Genomic DNA, 19,109 nt, shown 5'->3' with positions numbered 1-19,109 from the left:
GAGGGATGGTTACATGTACCTGTTTAATGTATTAAGACTGAAAAGTTAATGATGTATTAAGACAAAATGTTTTTATTAGCACAACCGTTGTGTTTACATCTAATTATAGACAACGTTTATGGTCTAAATATACCTCAGCATGCGCACCATTGGCCTCTCAATTTTGAAAGTTTGAAAGACCCCCCCCCCTTACATGTGGGCGTCGCATTCACTGACCCCATAGCCACAGGCCCTCATTTGTAAATGTTTTGAGCAGCCTACGCCATCAATGACCTTACTGATCTTATGTTTTTATTAGCACAACCGTTGTGTTTACATCTAATTATAGACAACGTTTATGGTCTAAATATACCTCAGCATGCACCATTGGCCTCTCAACTTTGAAAGTTTGAAAGACCCCCCCCCCCTTACATGTGGGCGTCGCATTCACTGACCCCATAGCCACAGGCCCTCATTTGTAAATGTTTTGAGCAGCCTACGCCATCAATGACCTTACTGATCTTATCAGGTGATCGCATTACCAGTGAACCATAACATATCTTAATTCGGGCGCATTCACAAATCACACTTACCTCATACTCTGATTCTCCCTGTGCACGGCAAGTGCTTAAGCGGAAGTGGCTTCCAGACTAGTAGGCCTACTAAAATGTACACACTGGGTATATGCAGCAACTACGCGCGCTACTGTGAAGTTAATTCCCGCGAGGAAGTCGGCGGTTACATAATGTAAAGACCTCTCTGGTGATCTCGAATCATCTTTGATCCTAGAGCATGAACACTACAAGAGTTATCCCGTGCCCGGGTACCCCCCCCCCCCTTCCCCTTGACAAGATCTAAATCGGAGAATTAGATCTGATCTGCATTTACACTACAACCTTGATCTCGAGCACAGGATCTGATCCTGAGCAGATCAAATCCGGATCTAGTGTTGGGAATTTGTTACGCCCCCCCCCCCCCACACACACACCCTTGAAATCATGTGTACGTCACTGACACCAGTGGCGGAGCTAGGGGTATTGGTCAGGGGGGCGAGAATGGTCTGTAGAGGCGCTTTCGACACTATCTAAGCGGAGTGCCACCACAGGTTGTCGCGGATCGTACAGAATTTTTTTGAGTAAAGATACTCCCTAGATCGCCGGAAATGACCCTTTCCGAGCCTTGCTAATTTGCAGATAATGTGACAAATATCAATAGGTAGATGAGAGCACAATAAAAAAGTCAATAACAGCGAATAAGTAAAAAGTGGTAAATAGCTGAAAAGGGCGCCAGCAGTCCATTTGAGTCTGTCAGGGGGATATCCCCCCCCCCCCTGACTGTATGGACGCTCCGCCACTGACTGACACCAGTTTAGCATTGAGGCTTCGTTTCTTCTTACTGCATTATTCATGTAGGTCCAACATTTTTTAAATGTTTGTAAAAGTTTTTAATAGGCCTAATTGCTAATTTTAGATAACAAACCTATAGTTCTTGCTCTCTTACAATAATGTATTCATTTTGTATTTTATATCAGGTTTCATCAATTTCCTTCTCACTTTTCATTTTAACTTTTAAATAAAGGTGGCGGGGTTGTAGGGGGCGAGGGGTAGGCGGTACACTACCTGACGTCACAGCTGCAGGATAAACGGCCACACATTTAGAGAATGGATAACCGGGAGTTCTCAAAACAGGAAAGGACATTTTGCTGTCCATGTAAAAAACATATCTCATAACGAGAAATATTTCGTTTGTCATTTCGACATCTTCTTAGTTTTCTTTCTCTCGACACGTACATTACAAAAGACTGTATTATTGCCATTTAGGCTGTGTGCATTGCTAAATTTGGTTCAAGACCAAGTAAAGATTCATTTTACTTTATATTACTCTCTGTTTTTCTACTAAAATTAAATGACGGAATGATGTATATTAATATTGACCGAGTAATTCGTTTTACAAACATGGCCTGATTACAAGCAAAACTTATATCAATGTGTTTTTTTTTTCTATTGATTTCGAGAGTTAAGTACTCCCCATAATAATAAATATAATATATTTATAAGCGTACTGTTTTATAGAAGGTGTTTGAAATACCTTGTTGTCAAAAATACAAACAAGAAACGATGTTGAATGTTGCATTCATAAAATTAAGCAAATCCTGATAGAGGATGCAAACGACAAACAAGTTTTTGTTATACATTCTCTATTTCAATTTATTCTTTAAACGATTTTGCAAATATAGACCATCATAATGAAAAACATGTAATTTCCATTTAATAAGCTTCTATATGTTCATGCACAATACACACCCACACACATGTATATATATATATTTAGTCACATTTCATGTTAGCACAACAGAAAAAAACAAATAGTACTTCGTGCATATAATATGCATACGTCTTATTGGAATCCAACACTTATAAAATTAATGAGAACTGACATTTTCAATTCCAGATTAGTTATTTTTTTTCCCAACATTTTGAAGTTTGTTTTATAATCTTACAGGGTCCTCTAATACCCATCTCTTACCATCTCTTGAAGGCTCGCCTCAGAGCCCCCCCCCCCTTTCCGGAGGGAAATCAATGAACCTGTAAAGAATATAACCCACACATTGTCATTATCTTTCTTATGCATATACAGAAAGGGTAAGCCTTCCCAAGAAACCGGTCTGGATTTGGTTTCGTTACCTTCATTATAAAAAATACTCACTCATCGGTAAAGCCAACTAATTTCTCTCTCACTTCCAATTTTGTAAACCTCTTACCAGCTGCGGGATCTCCCACATCTAAGGGATTGATCCAGGATTTAAGAAAGAAGGGGTATGTGGCCCTGGGATCATTGAATCGGACCCCCATGAGCAGGGGGGGAGGGTGTCCGGGCACATTCATGCTGTCAATTAGGTCTCTTACTAGCTCTGCACACATGGTCCGTTGTGGTTATAACTACTTTTAATTGTGTAAAAGTAAGTTGGCCTGACGTTTCGATCCTAGCAGGATCTTCTCCAGAGGCTAAATGACAATTACTTTTTATTGTGTGTGTAGGGTTGATACCAGATCTGCATCCGTCCAGCGATAGACTTGATGTGGGATGAGACCTTAGGCACCTTTGAAACCTGTTTGCTATCTCAAGGCCATAACTTCATTTTCAGAGTGACATAAGTGAGAAATGATTCATGAAAATATTTATAGGTTGCCACACAATTGAATAAGAAGGGTTAAGCCTCACATATTCCCTCTGTAGCCTACGCAAGGCAATTCAGTTAATATATAACTAAACAAACTTGTTGAATACATCTGTTGGAATTAATTAGCAGATTATAAACCTTTGCTTTGACTGTTTGGATTTCTTGTGAGAAACGCACTTTGAAATGCATTTCAATATCAATAAAGCCATATTTTGTACAATACATATTATTCAAATATTGCTGAAAGAAACCTCAGGAATGCAGTAATTAAAGGACAACTCAAGGTAGCATTTTAGTCTGGATATGATATATGTACAAAGTGTTTCTATAGCTATTCCGTTTTTTTTAGATATACACACCTTTAAAATATGTTTGGAGTGGTCCTTTAAGGCTAACTTGAAATGATGACGTCGTTCCTCGGTGCTGGCCTTAAATATTACTAATTCACTTTAATGTTAACCCATTGTTTGGAAATTCTGATACTAAACTCAACCAAAACGAAGTTACAAATTCCAGTCACTTTAATTTAATAAAGCTCGACTGTTTAAAGGGTAAATTTTGTATAAAAAAAATATATAAAAAAATAACTAAGGTACAAAACTATGAGGTGGATTGCTACAAGTAAATGTTAACCATCTACAATACATCAAAATTAATTTTGTGCCGAAAGTCATCCTACAGCACATAAAATTAAATTAACAAGGTGTTATTAAATGACAGAGACAGGCGAACCCTGCCTGAGACATCTGTGATGCAAAGAAATACCAACATAAAGTATTTTGTTTAAATAGTTTAAGCAAGCCATCAAAATATTTTTTTCCCCAACCTCTCGCAGCATCACTATCATCTGTATAACAGCTACGTCTTTGTTGGAAACAGTTGCTTCAATCTATTTCTTCTCCTGGGCATCGCATTTGCGTCGACTTTAATGTCGTCGTCCTGTTGAATATAACCTGCAGGGTCGAGTAGGAAAGGAAACACCAAAAAAATATAATTGTTTAGCCAAAAAAAAAATAACAACAGTAGCTTTCTAAGTTTAAGAAATGTGGATAAATGATACACAGATTGACTCCCCAGTACAGAAGACAGACCCCAAACTAACTCCCCAATCAATAGACTCAACTGGAAAGTTGAGTTAAAAGTCACACTAATTGGAATTTGCATCACCGGAGTCAATAAGTTGTTGAAGGATTTCGTTTTTTAATCTGATGACATCTTAAGTTGATAACAGTCTACTAAGCAGCGCTGATTATGAATTCTTAAAAATCCCCACTTTCCTGCTAACTTCTGGGTTGTATCAAATGAAATGGTGATCCCAAGTTACAGAATATGAGAGGTACTGTGACTTCTGAATGGCGCTTACCGACTGGCAACTAAGGGTTGGAAAGCTCAGTTAGTAGAGCAATTGAGCCCCTTGTAACCCTAAAGTCACCGATTCTAATCCAGTTCTAGCCAAAACATTTCTTCGCTATTTTCCTATTAATTTGTTTTTTTCATTTCCCACCCAGTTTTTATAATTACTCATTCACTTATTACGTGAAGCTTGTTAAGTAATCTGCAATATTTTCACCAAAGTGACCAAATTTTATTCACAAAAGGATTGCTACTGATTCTTTTTTTGTTTTCTAGCTATGAAACAGTCGTTCAAAATACATATTTTTTGGGTTTTAAATGTCCTACCACCCTGTAGAGTGTCTTTTAGCACCTTTCATATATTGTAATGTACAAGACCTATTAATCTTCTTTTAGATTCAATAATGAATATGAAAGGTCAAGTTACTCAGTCAAGTTACTCAGTCACTAGTCAAGTTACTCAGACACTAGGTTAAAAAATGTGTGTTGGCCATATGTCATAATTATTTTGTTTTGGTTGTTTAACATTTGCAACCTAATGTTTTGTAACTATCACATGAGAAAGAAAACTTAATTGAATTGGAGCGTAAAGTAAGGCAAAATTATTGTCATTTCATATTGTACTCACGACAAGATAAAAACTTTTCATCAAGAAAAATTTACACATTTGAATGAGACAAATGGCTTTTACCTCTCTCTAGACAGGTCTGTGTATCAGGAAAGCCAATCGACCAGTAATGTTCCGGAGTGCTTGGAGGAGTATACCGCCCTCTATGTCTGGAGCACGCGGTCATACGTTCTTCTCTTTGCGTATCGGTTAACTGCATCCCGTTGTAAAACTAGAAATATTAAAAATTATTATTATTTTTATTAATATTAAAATATTATATATATATGATAATATATATATAAATATATATATAAATAAATATATATAATAATATATATAAATATAAACATAAAATATAATAAAAATAAATTTATATATATAAATATATATATATATATATACATAAATATATATATATATATATATATATATATATATATATATATATATATATATAGATAAATATATATATAAAAATATATAGTATATATATATGTAAATATTATTATTATATAAAAACTAGAAATAGATCGGAGAACAGAATATCACATTGGTCGGAAGTAGAATCGCAGCAATTTCGGTTGAAAACGCAACGACTTGTAGAGAACAGGTGTGGACACAAAGCAGGGTTTGATTTACCAAAAGCAATTGAGTAAGAGGAAGGTTGTATTCAGCTTCAAGCAACATGCTGAAATCAGAATACATTGGAATTATAAAATAATTGCATCCGACACAAAAGAAAAAAATGATAATATCATATACACATAATTATGATATAAGCCAGTGGTGGGCATGGAAATTGACATTACTCTTGGGCCACAGAAATTAAGAATGTAAACTATCCCACTACACAAAAATGGAAATGTATTAAATATAAAATGGGAAATATTTTGTAAACAAAATCAAGAAATTTAAGTATGCCCTTTGTTCCTCTCTGTATGTACTGTATATGTTCTAATGCATATCCCACCACAAATCTTCCAATTATGCTAATTTCCCAAATAATTCTTATTTCACCCCATTTTCCATCTGGTCATTCAGGTTGTTTCAGTTGATTTTATGGGTGCATACAGGTAAAAGACTACTCAGGTAGTGTCAAAGTTCCTTGGGGAGCATTAATGGGATTTTGGCAAAAACCACAGATATTAAATTGATAAAGATTAAGTAAAGATTTATTCAACATCAGTAATCAGTGTCGTCGTCGTCGTCGTCGTCGTCGTCATCATCATCATCATCATCATCATCATCATCATCATCATCATCATCATCATCATCATCATCATCATCATCATCATCATCATCATCATCATCATCATCATCATCATCATCATCATCAGTAATGGTCAAAGGTCAATCACACAGGGAACACCTTTATGAAATATAATTCCCATAAAATAGTCAATTTTAGTACGATTCAGTCTGCAAAATTTGATATATAGATATAATTGCATAAATCTGTACAGCAATTTGCCCACTTTTGCGGCCGGTGAGACACCCGATAAATTATTCTGTCGTGTGGTCGATGGACTCGATGGGTGATAACAACACCATCCGCACGATACGCCTTAAATGGATGAGCGCCCTCTCTGTTTTGACTCACCTCTGCGCATTGCTTACAGTCGAATCCTTTCAGTTTTTCTCTCTCGTCGTGCTTCCTTACTACTTCCCTGTGCTTAAACTGCGGCACGTCCTCGTTTCTCGGCACTCTACATTTTAACAGATGAAAAAGTTAACAAGGTAAACTATTCAAAAATCTCAATTGTTTTTGTGCATTCGATCACAGGAGAGTGAAAATATCTGTTTTACTACCTGTGCATTCAATTTGTATAACTTTTTGGACTTGAATATTGCTGTATTTGATATGTCAATACTTAATAGATCTCACTGTCGTAGGTATATAGATTACAGCTCGGGGAAAAACGTCAGATTTGAACAATGGCTAGAGGTTGGTAATTCGCTAAGGCTGGAGACCTTCTAAAAGTATACTTATCATTAAACTTTCACAATAATTTTATCATTTTAAAGAGCTCTGTTATCAGAGAAAATGGGTTTTCATTATGGGGGGGAGGTGGCGGGTTCTGCTTGTCCCCGATCCTCCTTCCATGAGAAAAACTCTATCATTCTTTCTCCTACAATCTTTCAACCTAGGAGTTTAGTACAATGTCAGAGTCAGACTCTTTGGTTTCTTTTATGGTCTTTGTGCATCCCATTGGTCCTGGCCTACCTCAAAATAAAACTTAAATTTGGTGACAGGACATATCTCCTTGTCTGTTCCATTTTTCAAAAGCAATGTTTCATGGCATCTCTAGCCCTCCATTAACATCCTATGGACGTTTCTCTTCATAGAATAAATTCTCCAGGATAGCTCCTATGATTTCAGCTGAGGAAATTTGTCAGACACGCACACATTATTTACGGAAAATATGCTCACCTGTCAAAGTCGTCGACAATCTCGACAATTTCACACACGTCGTCTTCTTCTTCCTGATGAACCCCGTTTCCTCCCTCGGCATTATCAACGTCAGATTTGAGGTCGAAACTATCCTCAAACATCAGGTCGCTTTTGTCCATCCCATCACCGACCCTTGATTCTGCCGAGACGAGACTCGCAGTAGCGACCTCGGTTGCGGCCGAATCGAGCCGATGTCCGGTCTTTGGAGGAGATGATTTGTACTCGAGATGCTGCGAGTCTCTGTCGTAGTGGTCTAGATCGATCATCGGATCCAGACTTCCGTTCAACGAGAGCGATACGTTTGTTTCGTCTGTGATTCCCTCCGTTTCTATACTCAGACGCTTCTTCCGGTCGCCTGTTTCGGGTACTTCAGGTACTTTGAAGTCATCTCCCTCTCTGGATCTTTGTTCTGTTCTGTCTTTCTGTTCTCTGCTCGGTTTCAAGTGCTGCGAGAGTGTGCTCTGTCTCAGACGTTTCTGTTCCTCTAACTTCAATCTGTCCGGCTCGAAAGTAAACTCTCTGACGTTTCCAGCTTTTCTCTTTGTGGTTTTACCTGCCTCGGAAGTGCTTCGTAATTTCTTCCCGCTGCCCACCAGAGGACTGCTCTTCCTCTTCAAGCAAGACGAGTCTCTTTGAACCTCGCCGCGAACTCCTGACGGAGTGACGTCTTGTGGCAGTAATAGATGCGAGGCTTCTGATTCCCCCGTCTGGTCGAATGTACGGGACAAAGATTTCTTACTGTGATGGGACACGGGTGTCTCAACTATACCCGGTTGAGCAATATGTTTACTGATCGGTGACGTACGTGCACTCAGCATTCCGTGTCCTGCAAACGTCGGAGACATCTGTGTGTATGAGCTGTCACTGACCTCATCTGATTTCACTTCCTCTCCAGATCGGGTTTCCCTGTTTTTATCACCGCTCTCGAGATAAGAACTCTGTCTTATCGGAGAGATTGCACCTCTGTCTCCTTCGACGATTAAATTGTCGTATCGCGAGAGTGACACATTAGCAACGAGCAATGGTGTGCTAGAGTTTCCACTCCTGACCTTTGACCTCTCCACATTTGCATCTGTCCCATTAACTTCTTCAGTGACTTCCTCCAAATTAGCCACATTTTGTTCTTGACGAGATTCAACCTCATAAAGATCTGGATCCATTGTTTCTGGAACAAAGAGTTTTGCTCCTGGTGGAGAATCGGATCCACCTAATGTCCTGCCCTCCGGGCTTATCTCTGAACTTCTACTGACCTCTGCATATCTGACTTTCCGGTTTCTTTTCCTCAGAGCGAGACGACTTTTCTTCGAGTTATCCGATCCACCGATGGTATCTGACGTCCGAGATGGTTCGCTTACATTGTCTAAGTGTCAAACGGAGAGAAAGTGGAAAAGTTCTGTTTATTAGAACAGTGAAATTGACGACTCGACAGGAAAGAAAATTATGTCTCACTTTTTCAGTTATTTGTGATTTTTATGAAGACTTAAAATGAATTTACTCACACAAGTATGATTTATGTGTTGTCATCAATTTTTAGGTCACCTTTTAACAAACCTCCCAAGTTTTGCAATAAATCAAACTAGATACCCTACTAGATTACTTCAAATGAGCAACAAAGTACTAATAGTTTAGTGGTCGCTCTGACCATGGAGGTAAAACAGTCCATGCTCTGACCTCCATGCTCTGACACTCTTATATGTTAGTATTATTCAGAGTCAAAAGCAAAGTTGAGAAAAAAAATGGAAAAAAAAAACAGAATGCAAATTGCATTCAGGTTTCGATGACTTCATTACACTAGTCTTCTGCTTGTTAACCAGAAATAGCTCTTACAATATAAATGGCCTGAACCACTATGTTGATGTACCTTTACACTATGGCATGGTAAACACAGTTCAGTCTACTCAGTACTATACAATACACACCTCCACCAAAACAGTAGGGGTCTCATACTCAATGTGATGCATCCATATGCCAAGTATGAGAAGTAGCCATGATTCCTACCTTGAGATACCACGATTAAGGGTTTTTAGAGTTTGATCTCTGCTGACCTCAAGTGACCTTTGGTCTACACATGCAACAACAGGATTGTTGTACTCAATATGACAAATCCATATACCATGTATGAAATGTATCCATGATTTCTACCATGAGAAATCATTTTGAAAGTGATTCCATGCATTTGGTGAAAAGGAAACACATAACTAATCATTTCAACAAATGGAACTTCATTCAAGCCGCTTATCTGACAAGCCATGAAAAAAGGGGGTTTCACCAAGCTAATTTTTGCCCAAAAGCGTTTCATTCATTAAGAAATTAATGATTGAAAGTATCCAAACACTTCTCCGCCGTAGAAATTCATGTATTCTGTTACTCCATGCATCTTGATTTAAACAAGCCAGTGAGAGAACGCACTGTGATGCATGTTAAGTACCAACAAAGCGCTCCTTTCTCGAAGAACAGCTGATCGCCGATGCAACTAGCAGACTAGTGACAACAGTAGTAAATGTGCAAAACCTAGCCTATCGTCATTCATAATATGGCACATTGTATCTCAGACCTTCGATCATCTTCATAATCTCTCTCATCTGACTAGGCCTAAAAGTGTACCATCTTGCAATTTCAGCAATAATCTCGCTTCCAAAGTCCTATGATATGAAAATAGTTGTCCGGTGATAGCGCCTGACGTAACAAAACAATCAAGTTCTTCTATGAAATATAACGCATCCACATGCCAAGTATGAAAGTATCCATGCGTTCGAACTTGAGATATCATGTTTACAATGTTTTTAATATTGGACCTCTGGTAACCTCAGATGACCTTTGACCTATACAAAAGCTATAGGCTTCTTCTTAATATCATACATCCACATGTTAAGTGTAAAGAGTATCCATGCTTCCTATCTTGGGATGCAGTGTTTCGCATGGTTGTCAGTGTTTGACCTCTGGTGACCTCAGATGACGTTTGACCTCCACCAAAGATAATAGGGTTCATCTACTTAATATGACACATACACATGTCAAGTACAACAAGTATTCATACTTCCTATCATGGAGATATTGTGTTTACCAGGTTTTAAGCATTTCACTGCTGGTGACCTAAGATAACCTTTGACCTCCACCAAAAACAATGGGGTCCTGCTACTCTACTTGCTATAATGCATCCACATGCCAAGTATGAAAGTTCCAATGGTTCCTAACTTGAGATAACATGTTTACAAGGGTTTTACAATTTGACCTTTGGTGATGTCAAATGATCTTTGACCTCCACCAAAAACATAGGGTTGTTTCAATCGATATGGGGCATCTACATGCCAAGAATGAAAAGTCTCCATGCTTCCTATCTTGAGAAACCGTGTTTACAAGGTGGGTGCAACACACACATACATACGCGTCCACACACCACACACATACGCCATCATGACTGCATAGGTTGCTCTTTTCATCAAAACCAAATATGAAATGAAACTTGACTAGTCAAACTAATGAAATGCTATAAGATTTCAGTATCCAATTGTATTGACTATGTACCAAAACGGAATACAAAACCAGAATGCCAGCCTGAACTGGCTAATTGGGATTCCTTGCCAAATCAATTCATGTTTAAAAGGTTTTCAGAACTACTGTATGTACCTATTTTATTTATTTATATTTATTTCATCTTTATTTTGACTCGCTAACTTGGTGAGCAAGGGCTAATCTTCCCCAAAGCCTTCTTTAATATGATCTGCATAAAGTGATTTGCACCTACTTCAATAGCCGTCTTTTACTAAACCAAGGGGAATCTATTTAGTATAAAGTTCAAACAAGCTGACCTATTCCAGTCATTGCATTTACAAAATTTTCAGACTTTGACCTGTGTTGACCTGACATAACCTTTGACCGACTGGGCGGCAGGTTCAGATGTTATGATTATAGAACAGACAAACTTTACCATCGTGTTTCGTGGCTTCCATTTGGGGTATTCTGCTCTCGTTGGTGTAAGAATGGTGATGATGAGGAGATGGTGTTGAGATCAGCTGAGTTGGTGAGGAAGGTATCCTACACATGAGAAAGAGAAGCAGGTAGTACTATAACTTTAAGCAGCGGTGAGCACACAATTCTTGCAAGCCACACCTAAATATTGTAACTAATTGGGGATACCCTTCTTCCATGAACAAAATGGAAACATTTTAGTATTCTGCACAGGGGCCGACAAATTATTTTGCCCACGTTGGATTTAAGGTATCGGTCAGCACAGCCAGGATTTCAAAACTTTAGCACAGAAATAGTCCATCCAACTGAGAGACTCATGCATTCACTCTGCTCACAATTTACAAGTTATTAACTTTAATGATAGTCCAATGCAGGAAAAGGATTTTTTCTCCCAGATTTAACGTAATGTTCTGTTTGTTCCCTTTTCCTTTTGGAAACCTTTTGTTTTATGTTATATATTTGTTATATATTTGTTACATATTTGTTATATGCCTATGCCACCATTCCTGGTATTTCTTTCGAACTGAAGTAAACAAGTTCTGCTCTCAGGCTCCGCACCTGAATGGTATCCCCAGATGGAAGCAAAGCAAGTTCAATGCAAGATGCACCTCGAAAGGAACTTGCTGATGTTTTAACAATGAAGAGCTTCAATGGTTTGCATAAAATATCACATTTAAGTTTGTGGGAACACATATTGTGCTCTTTAACGTACATCTGTATTGGATTTAGCTGTTAATAACCTAATAGTCAGGATGGACCAATCTAACCGTTGAAAGCATGTAGATCTCTGGGGTTAGAGTCGGGGCTATCTGTTTATGTACGAAATATTACCTGTCTTGGCCAGAATCGAAATGATCTATAGTGATCGACAACTCCTCTCGTAGGAAATGATGGCCTGTCTGGGCGTGAACTTACCCAATGTGTACACTTACCTATGCTTTTCTCTGTTCATCAGTTTCCTCAACCTGTGGTTTTCTTCCCTGAGTTGGTGACATGTTTGTCGGTATTTTACGGCAATTTCACCTCTCCTAGAGAAGAGAATCATCACAAGAATGCCTAGTGAATGACATATTATACTTTACACATGTCCCATGTACAGAGAAAGACTAAATTGCCTCTTTTACCTATCAGTTGTCAACCATAGTTAAGACAGAGAAACAGGACATGTATAAAAACAAAATATATTTAAAAAAGACATGAAAAAAGTGCATGAAAAAAGTGCAAGGGTAGCCCTTTATGGTCGACGATGGTCGTTCTAGTTGCACACATTAAAGAATTTCAGAAATGATGGACTGCTTTCTCTTGGAAGTTTGTCCCGTCATTTTTATATTTTGACTCAGCCTGAGAAGTTAACCCAAAACTCCTGGGAAAGGCAGATTGTTACTGTAATTAATAACTTAGTGAAATAAATGAAACCAGTTTGTACCTTCATGAGTTTCGTGTGGTGTTTCAGTAAGAATAATAAACACTTACTCCTTAACGATAGCCATTACTTTCTGAAACTTCTTTTTTAAATGGGCCACTTTTTGCTCCAATTCTGAATGAAAGAGAGAGGAAAATGTTCCTAAAATAAAATAATAAAATGAATTTTGAAGCAAAACATGAAAATACAACCAGAACCATGAAACAATGCTAACTTAATAGATGGGGTGGGGAGGGGTGGGGTGTGTGGATGCAGACTTGGAGAGTCATTGTAATTTGTTGACTTTGCAATATTACCTACACTACAGTATTACTGTACATAGTGTCATGGGCAGAATATCTATGCATTTGTAAATTTCAACTTTTTAGACATCTAAAGTATAGAGTTATATCAATAATGAAAGGAAAGAGTAATATATTTGTGTGCAAAGATGATTTGCATGTAGTAAGACACTTGCTTAGTTATGAAGAATTTTGAGGGTTTTGAAATATTTTAGATTGCATAACACTACTTGTTTTGCTCAGATACTGTACCAGTGCAAACAAACACAAGCCTATACAAAACCCAATCTTGTTAAGTCTTTTTGCCATATATGCTCCTTGTGAGCATTAAGGATGTCACTTTAAGACTGATGTGGTGAATTGATAGTGTCAACCAGTGGAGACTCACAGAGTCACAAAAAATAAAATGCAACACCCTGATGTACTGCTTTGAACTAGAAAAGAATTTTAATCACTTGATTTTCTGTTTGCAGATCCTTTCACTGCAATGATTTTGTTAACTTTTAAAGTATTCTCTCATTCTACCTATTTTCATCAAAGTATTGCCATGAGATTAGCTGGACATGAAAGTTGAAATCCAGCATCACGATTCATGAGCTTCGAGGTTTATCGAAAAATGGTACATTTTCACTTTTGATCTGTCTAAAAAATGTCCTTGCATTACATACCAGTGATTTGTTGGGTGTGGCACTGCTGTAGCTGAGTCAGAAGTAGGGAAAAGACATCAGCTGTTGATGATGGAAGGGAGGTTGACAGACTGATGGATGGAGACATCATCTCCAAAGGAGTGTCCAGGTCCATGCTGATTGGTAGATTGATAGAACATCACTGTCAACAGGAACTGTGAAAAATAAATACCCAGTAACATCATTTTACCAATCTGAAGGATGACAAATCCAACTGCGAATGAATAATTAGAGCTAAAGGGTGTGAAGACTCGCGCAAAAAGAAACGTCTAATGCAGGTTATCTGACCTAGTTTCAAATGAGGTGTAACAGAAGTGTTAGACACCACCATCAATCCCAAAAAATACACACACAGTACATACTGCTGCGGTCAATACCCACAGCACTGTGTACAAACAATAAGGCCATGGACATCTCAGGGACAGCAGATAACAAGGTATCACGTTTCAGTACTGTCTGCATTTTGTAGCGACAAGAAGAAAACTTCACTTTCAAGCAACGAAAAGTTAACTTTTTCAGAGTGCGGCACGCGGTTTGGGGCGAGTTTTCAATGCCTTTAAACCAATAGTCTTCTGTGGGTCTAATTTGAGGTTTAACCAAAACGATGCGTGAGGCAGAGTGCATCCAGCAATAGCATGATCAATCATTTTTAAGTATGAATGAATAGTTAAATATTACATTGTAGTATTGTACACTAGGTCTATTTGCATCTTCTTCCTTCATCTTGGCCATAATGGGAAAAGAAAAAATATATATTTAAGTTCAGAAATCATGAAGATGTATAACAATGTTGCCGGGCATCCCTGATTTCTGGGGAAAAGTAGTACCCACACCTCCTGTACCGTTTTAATGTGTCTCCAGATGAATCCACTGTCCTGTCCATTTCTCAAAGTTTGTGCAAAATGCCCTGAATAAATTCAATGTTACTGTACCTGTCTGACCTTCCATAAATTAATAGTAGGTATATACATTTAGAAAGTTTATAAGATGTGGTTGTTAACAAATTTTACAAGCATAAAGTTCATTCAAGGCTCACAGATAACATTTAGGCAACTAAGACCATTTAATTATTTCAAAGCCAATTATTCACATGGAAAAGTTTCTGTTACAATTATTGAAAAATAATGTGACTTCCATAACGTTCAAGTTTTTCTTTGATAATGGACTTTTATCATTAACAAATTTGGCAAATTTCTGGATGAAGTGTTCTAAACTAGGGCATTTAACCTTCATCTATGAAACAAAGAATACAACCACCAAAACACCACTCAAAATTCAACCTTTCCTTACAATGCTAGTCAACTTTGGTCTTTAGGATAGTACTTTGTAGTGTTGTTACTTTACGAAGACTGTGTTACAATGGTAATTGTGTATCAATACTGCCTGAATCCCTGAAGTGTGCCTTTCACTTGTCAATATCTGCCATACTTTATCACATTCACTGCGTACAAGTGTTAGTTTTACTTGAGACTTTCAGGCCTAAGCTTGGTTACACACTAGGCAAAGCCTGTTACTTAGTGTTACTAGTGAGTATGTACAGCAAATAATTAGTATTGTAACGTACATTAAAAGGATAGGCCTGTGTGGCCTAAGCTGAGCCTAGCATAACGAAGTTCAATTCTTTTCTCTCACCATCTCTTACTCAATGTGGTCTATGTAGACTAACCTTGACTCTGTTTTTTATTAGATCCACATTTTGGTAAACGACGACGTTGCAGAATGTAATGCCGTGAAGACCTCAACCAAGAATCATTAACATATATATTACATAACTTCGAATTACGCGCTAGCCAAGAATTCGTCTCTGAACTTGAAGTTAGGTACTTATTCCGAGTTCCTCGTTCGACATTCATACTAATTCGACAATGGATTCGATATACAACTATGGAAAGCCGAATGCTTCCGTACGTAATTATCAAGAATTTTTCGTCCAAAAAGTACAGTTTAGTGTGTTTTCCCAAGGATAATGAGGTTTTATCAATGGGTCATATGAACTTCTGAAGACGACATAAAAAATTACCACAATGGGTCTTCCCTGTCCAAACAGTGCTTGACCAATTCACATGACCACTATACCATCACTTATAAGATGGATCATGGATGTAACGGGGCCACGAAAAAATGTGGGCCTTAATCCATTCAGCACGCTTTGGATCACCAAACCGGTCACATGAACTCTAATGACAATGTAGAAGAGTACCATGATGCGCCTTGCCCGGTACAAAAAGTGCTTGACCAATTCAAATGATCCCTACATCATCACTTCTGAATTTAGTGTAACGGAACTACTAATAAAAAGCATTTGCATGGACCCTAATCAAGACCAGCACGCCTTAAACCATCTAACCAATGGGTCATATGAACTCCAATGACAATGTAGAAGAGTACCATAATGCGTCTTGCCCGGTCCAAAGGGTGCTTTACCAATTAAAATGACCACTACATCATCACTTCCTAAACTAATGTAACGGGACCACGAAAAAGTTCTGGGCCTTAATCCATCCAGCACGCTTTAGATCACCAAACCGATGGGTCATATGAACTCCAATGACAATGTAGAAGAGTATCACAATCAGTGTTCGATTTTTCCGGTATCGCATCGCAAAATGCGATCCAAAACGACAAACTTGCGAGACGTTTCCAAATCAGCATCGCACATTGTGCCGATTTGTGCGATACAAATTCCTTGTCAGATTTGGGAGCAAACACTCAAACCTTAACTTACGAACTGTCGATCACAATGTAGAAGTTATAATTTATTGAGTTTATACTCAATGTACAACTTATTCACTTGACCGTATACATGGGCGGCGATCCTGGGGGGGGGGGGATATATCCCCCCCATGAAAATGGGTGGAGGGAATGTAAAACACCATACCCCCCCCCACACCAAATGCCAGGGATAAGAATATTTTCATGCCTACATTTATGCATCATCGTTAATGTACGGCTCTTTTTTAGCTTCATTTCTCGCCTACCATAAACGCAGTGCGATCTTTTCAAATAAAGCGTCTTTATAAAGCAAAAATAGTTGACTGTAGGCTTCATTCATGGCCCTATAACAACAAAATGTATTATTGCGCCCACGGTATTGATATAGTACATATATGCACCCTCATAGTATTCATATAGGCCCTATAGTAGGCCTACACACGCACATGTTCCCTCGAACAGCTGAGAATCTCATGTTACCAGGGTAATGCTTAATACACGTTTCACCTGGATGCCCTAGCAATCGGTACCTAGGAATGTAACTATGTGTAATTGTGTATTGCATGTGAATAGGCCTATAATAGCCTGCATGAGGCCATTTTCTTCATCGAATAATATAAAAGAGCTCTCGAACATTCTAACGTTGCGCCTGAAACAAGATTGACAGGGGCAATTTTCCCAAAATAACACCCGAAATTTAAAAAAAAAGTATTTTGGATCCTGATTATGAGATATTTCGGACATGACATCCCTATTTTAAAGTTGGGTATATGCGCTTGGAAACCTCGGGAAGTGCCGTTTCCGGCCATCTAGAGGGTTTGTTAATCCCAAAATTTTCTTGTACGATTCGCGCCAACTCATGGTGGCGCTACGCTTAGATAGTCAACAAGGTCATATCTCCCCCACTCGGAAGTACGGATCGCCGCCATGACCGTATAGCGAAAAAAAAACCTGACAAAATAATATCTTACCATAGTTAAGTGTAAAGCAAATAGCCTAACCACCTCGGCGGTTACGGATCTCACGTAACTAAAAGGTTCCCTGGCAACGTGCCAAAAAAATGTTAACAAACAAGTGTTACACAGGGGATGAGCTCACAGTTGTTGGGAAGGTACCTGGGCAAATTCGCAGCACATGTACCGTGGTACAGTAGTTGGGTATAGGGTTAAACACTGCAGTTGTAAAAATGTACGCATAGTGCACGCTATTCATTGTTAGGCAGTCTAGAAACGGGGCTTTGCTGAACGTTGTTTGTTTCATAATATCGGAAGTTTTGTAAGTTGCACTTTTTGAAAGACAGATTAAATCTCTTTTCATTTTATAACATAATATAGCTACTTTAACTTGTCATTTTAAAATTTTCATCAGTTTCGTGACAATTTAAATAAAAAAAGTTGTCAGTATTTTGCATCCTCAACTGCGAATTTTTTCATCGGCAGACATCGCAAAAAATGACAATTTTCGGGGGCTTTCGCCCCCAGGATCCCCAAGAGGGGTTCTACCCCATGACCCCACCATAGCCCTAAGACGGGCCCCTGGACACCACGCCTTTATGCTCGCACGTTATGCGTGCTAGGCAGGCGAACACCGGCGGGAAATCGGCAGTGTGTTCGCGGGAAATTGAACAAGGTTTTCCAACACTGCTGAACTGTGCAGTTACTGTATGCATCATGTTCAAGGTTTTCACGGAGGCCTTTGAGGAAATGAATGGTTAGTACAGTGTATATATGCTGCACTAATGCTGTGTGTAGGCCAAGGTTCACGAAGGTCATTGGTTATATTCGCGCGCCGTAGACGTGTTTTTAGATGTTACGGAGAGTCAGGTTTCCATGGATATTAATCGAAAATGAATCTGAGTTTAACTGACGCTAAAGAAATGGATCGTCTTGGGCAGATTAACAAATCATTGCAAGTATAAATAAGTACAGGTAGCTCTGCTGTTAAAAAGAAAAGTTCAATATCGGTTTGCTGTTATCGGCAATTAGGCAAAATTTTACCGATACCGATATGCTGCCGATATTGCAAATATCGGCCGATACCGATATTGAAAACGATTATCGTAGCAACACTAGTATAAATAATAATAATAAACAAACATTTTCTAGTTAATACATTGATCGCCAACATTTGGTCCGTTTTGTGGTAATTTCAAAACTGCTATTCAATATTGGGGAACTGCTATGCAACAAAAATATTGTATAGCAATTGTCGAAATTTGTTGCTATGCAATTTTTTGGCCATAAGTCGAACACTGATCACAATGCGTCTTGCCCGGACCAAAGAGTGCTTGGCCAATTCAAATGACCACTACATCATCACTTCTTAAATTAGTGTAACGGAACAACGAATAAAAAGCATTTGGGCCATAATCAAGACCAACACGTCTTGGACCACCTAACCAATGGGTAACATGAACTCTAAGGACAATGTAGAAGAGTACTATAATGCGTATTGCCTTGTTTC

At 38.4% G+C, this 19,109-nt stretch overlaps 1 protein-coding gene across 2 annotated transcripts; it reads right to left on the bottom strand.

Moving 5' to 3' along the window:
- Nucleotides 1–2,345: 2,345 nt before the first annotated feature.
- LOC139984873 (uncharacterized) lies at nucleotides 2,346–15,767 on the bottom strand. Of its 2 annotated transcripts, none has more exons than XM_071998988.1 (9): nucleotides 15,567–15,767; nucleotides 13,917–14,089; nucleotides 13,018–13,081; nucleotides 12,477–12,572; nucleotides 11,504–11,610; nucleotides 7,555–8,935; nucleotides 6,724–6,829; nucleotides 5,205–5,352; nucleotides 2,346–4,113 (listed from the first exon to the last, which is right to left on the bottom strand). In XM_071998988.1, the coding sequence occupies exons 2-9, from the start codon at nucleotides 14,047–14,049 to the stop codon at nucleotides 4,019–4,021; spliced, it is 2,130 nt and encodes a 709-aa protein (XP_071855089.1). In that variant the 5' UTR covers nucleotides 14,050–14,089; nucleotides 15,567–15,767; the 3' UTR covers nucleotides 2,346–4,018. The 2 variants fall into 2 exon arrangements, with proteins under 2 accessions (XP_071855089.1, XP_071855088.1); XM_071998987.1 differs by having other exon boundaries at nucleotides 15,601–15,767.
- Between the last annotated feature and the right edge of the window lie 3,342 nt (nucleotides 15,768–19,109).

This window comes from Apostichopus japonicus, chromosome 17 (genome assembly GCF_037975245.1).
Source record: "Apostichopus japonicus isolate 1M-3 chromosome 17, ASM3797524v1, whole genome shotgun sequence".
NCBI classification, from domain to species: Eukaryota; Metazoa; Echinodermata; class Holothuroidea; order Aspidochirotida; family Stichopodidae; genus Apostichopus; species Apostichopus japonicus.
The sequence above is the reverse complement of the archived record's forward strand: the minus strand, read 5'-3'. Positions and strand labels throughout refer to the sequence as shown.

Bases quoted from the DNA above. Each gene is read 5' to 3' on its own strand.
- LOC139984873 (XM_071998988.1), bottom strand. From the start codon at position 14,049: ATGGACCTGGACACTCCTTTGGAGATGATGTCTCCATCCATCAGTCTG. The intron at 13,082-13,916 runs GTATGTAATGCA...TCTTTCATTCAG, and splicing joins CCACACCCAACAAATCACTG to AATTGGAGCAAAAAGTGGCC. The intron at 8,936-11,503 runs GTAAAGTTTGTC...TTTGACACTTAG, and splicing joins GGAAGCCACGAAACACGATG to ACAATGTAAGCGAACCATCT.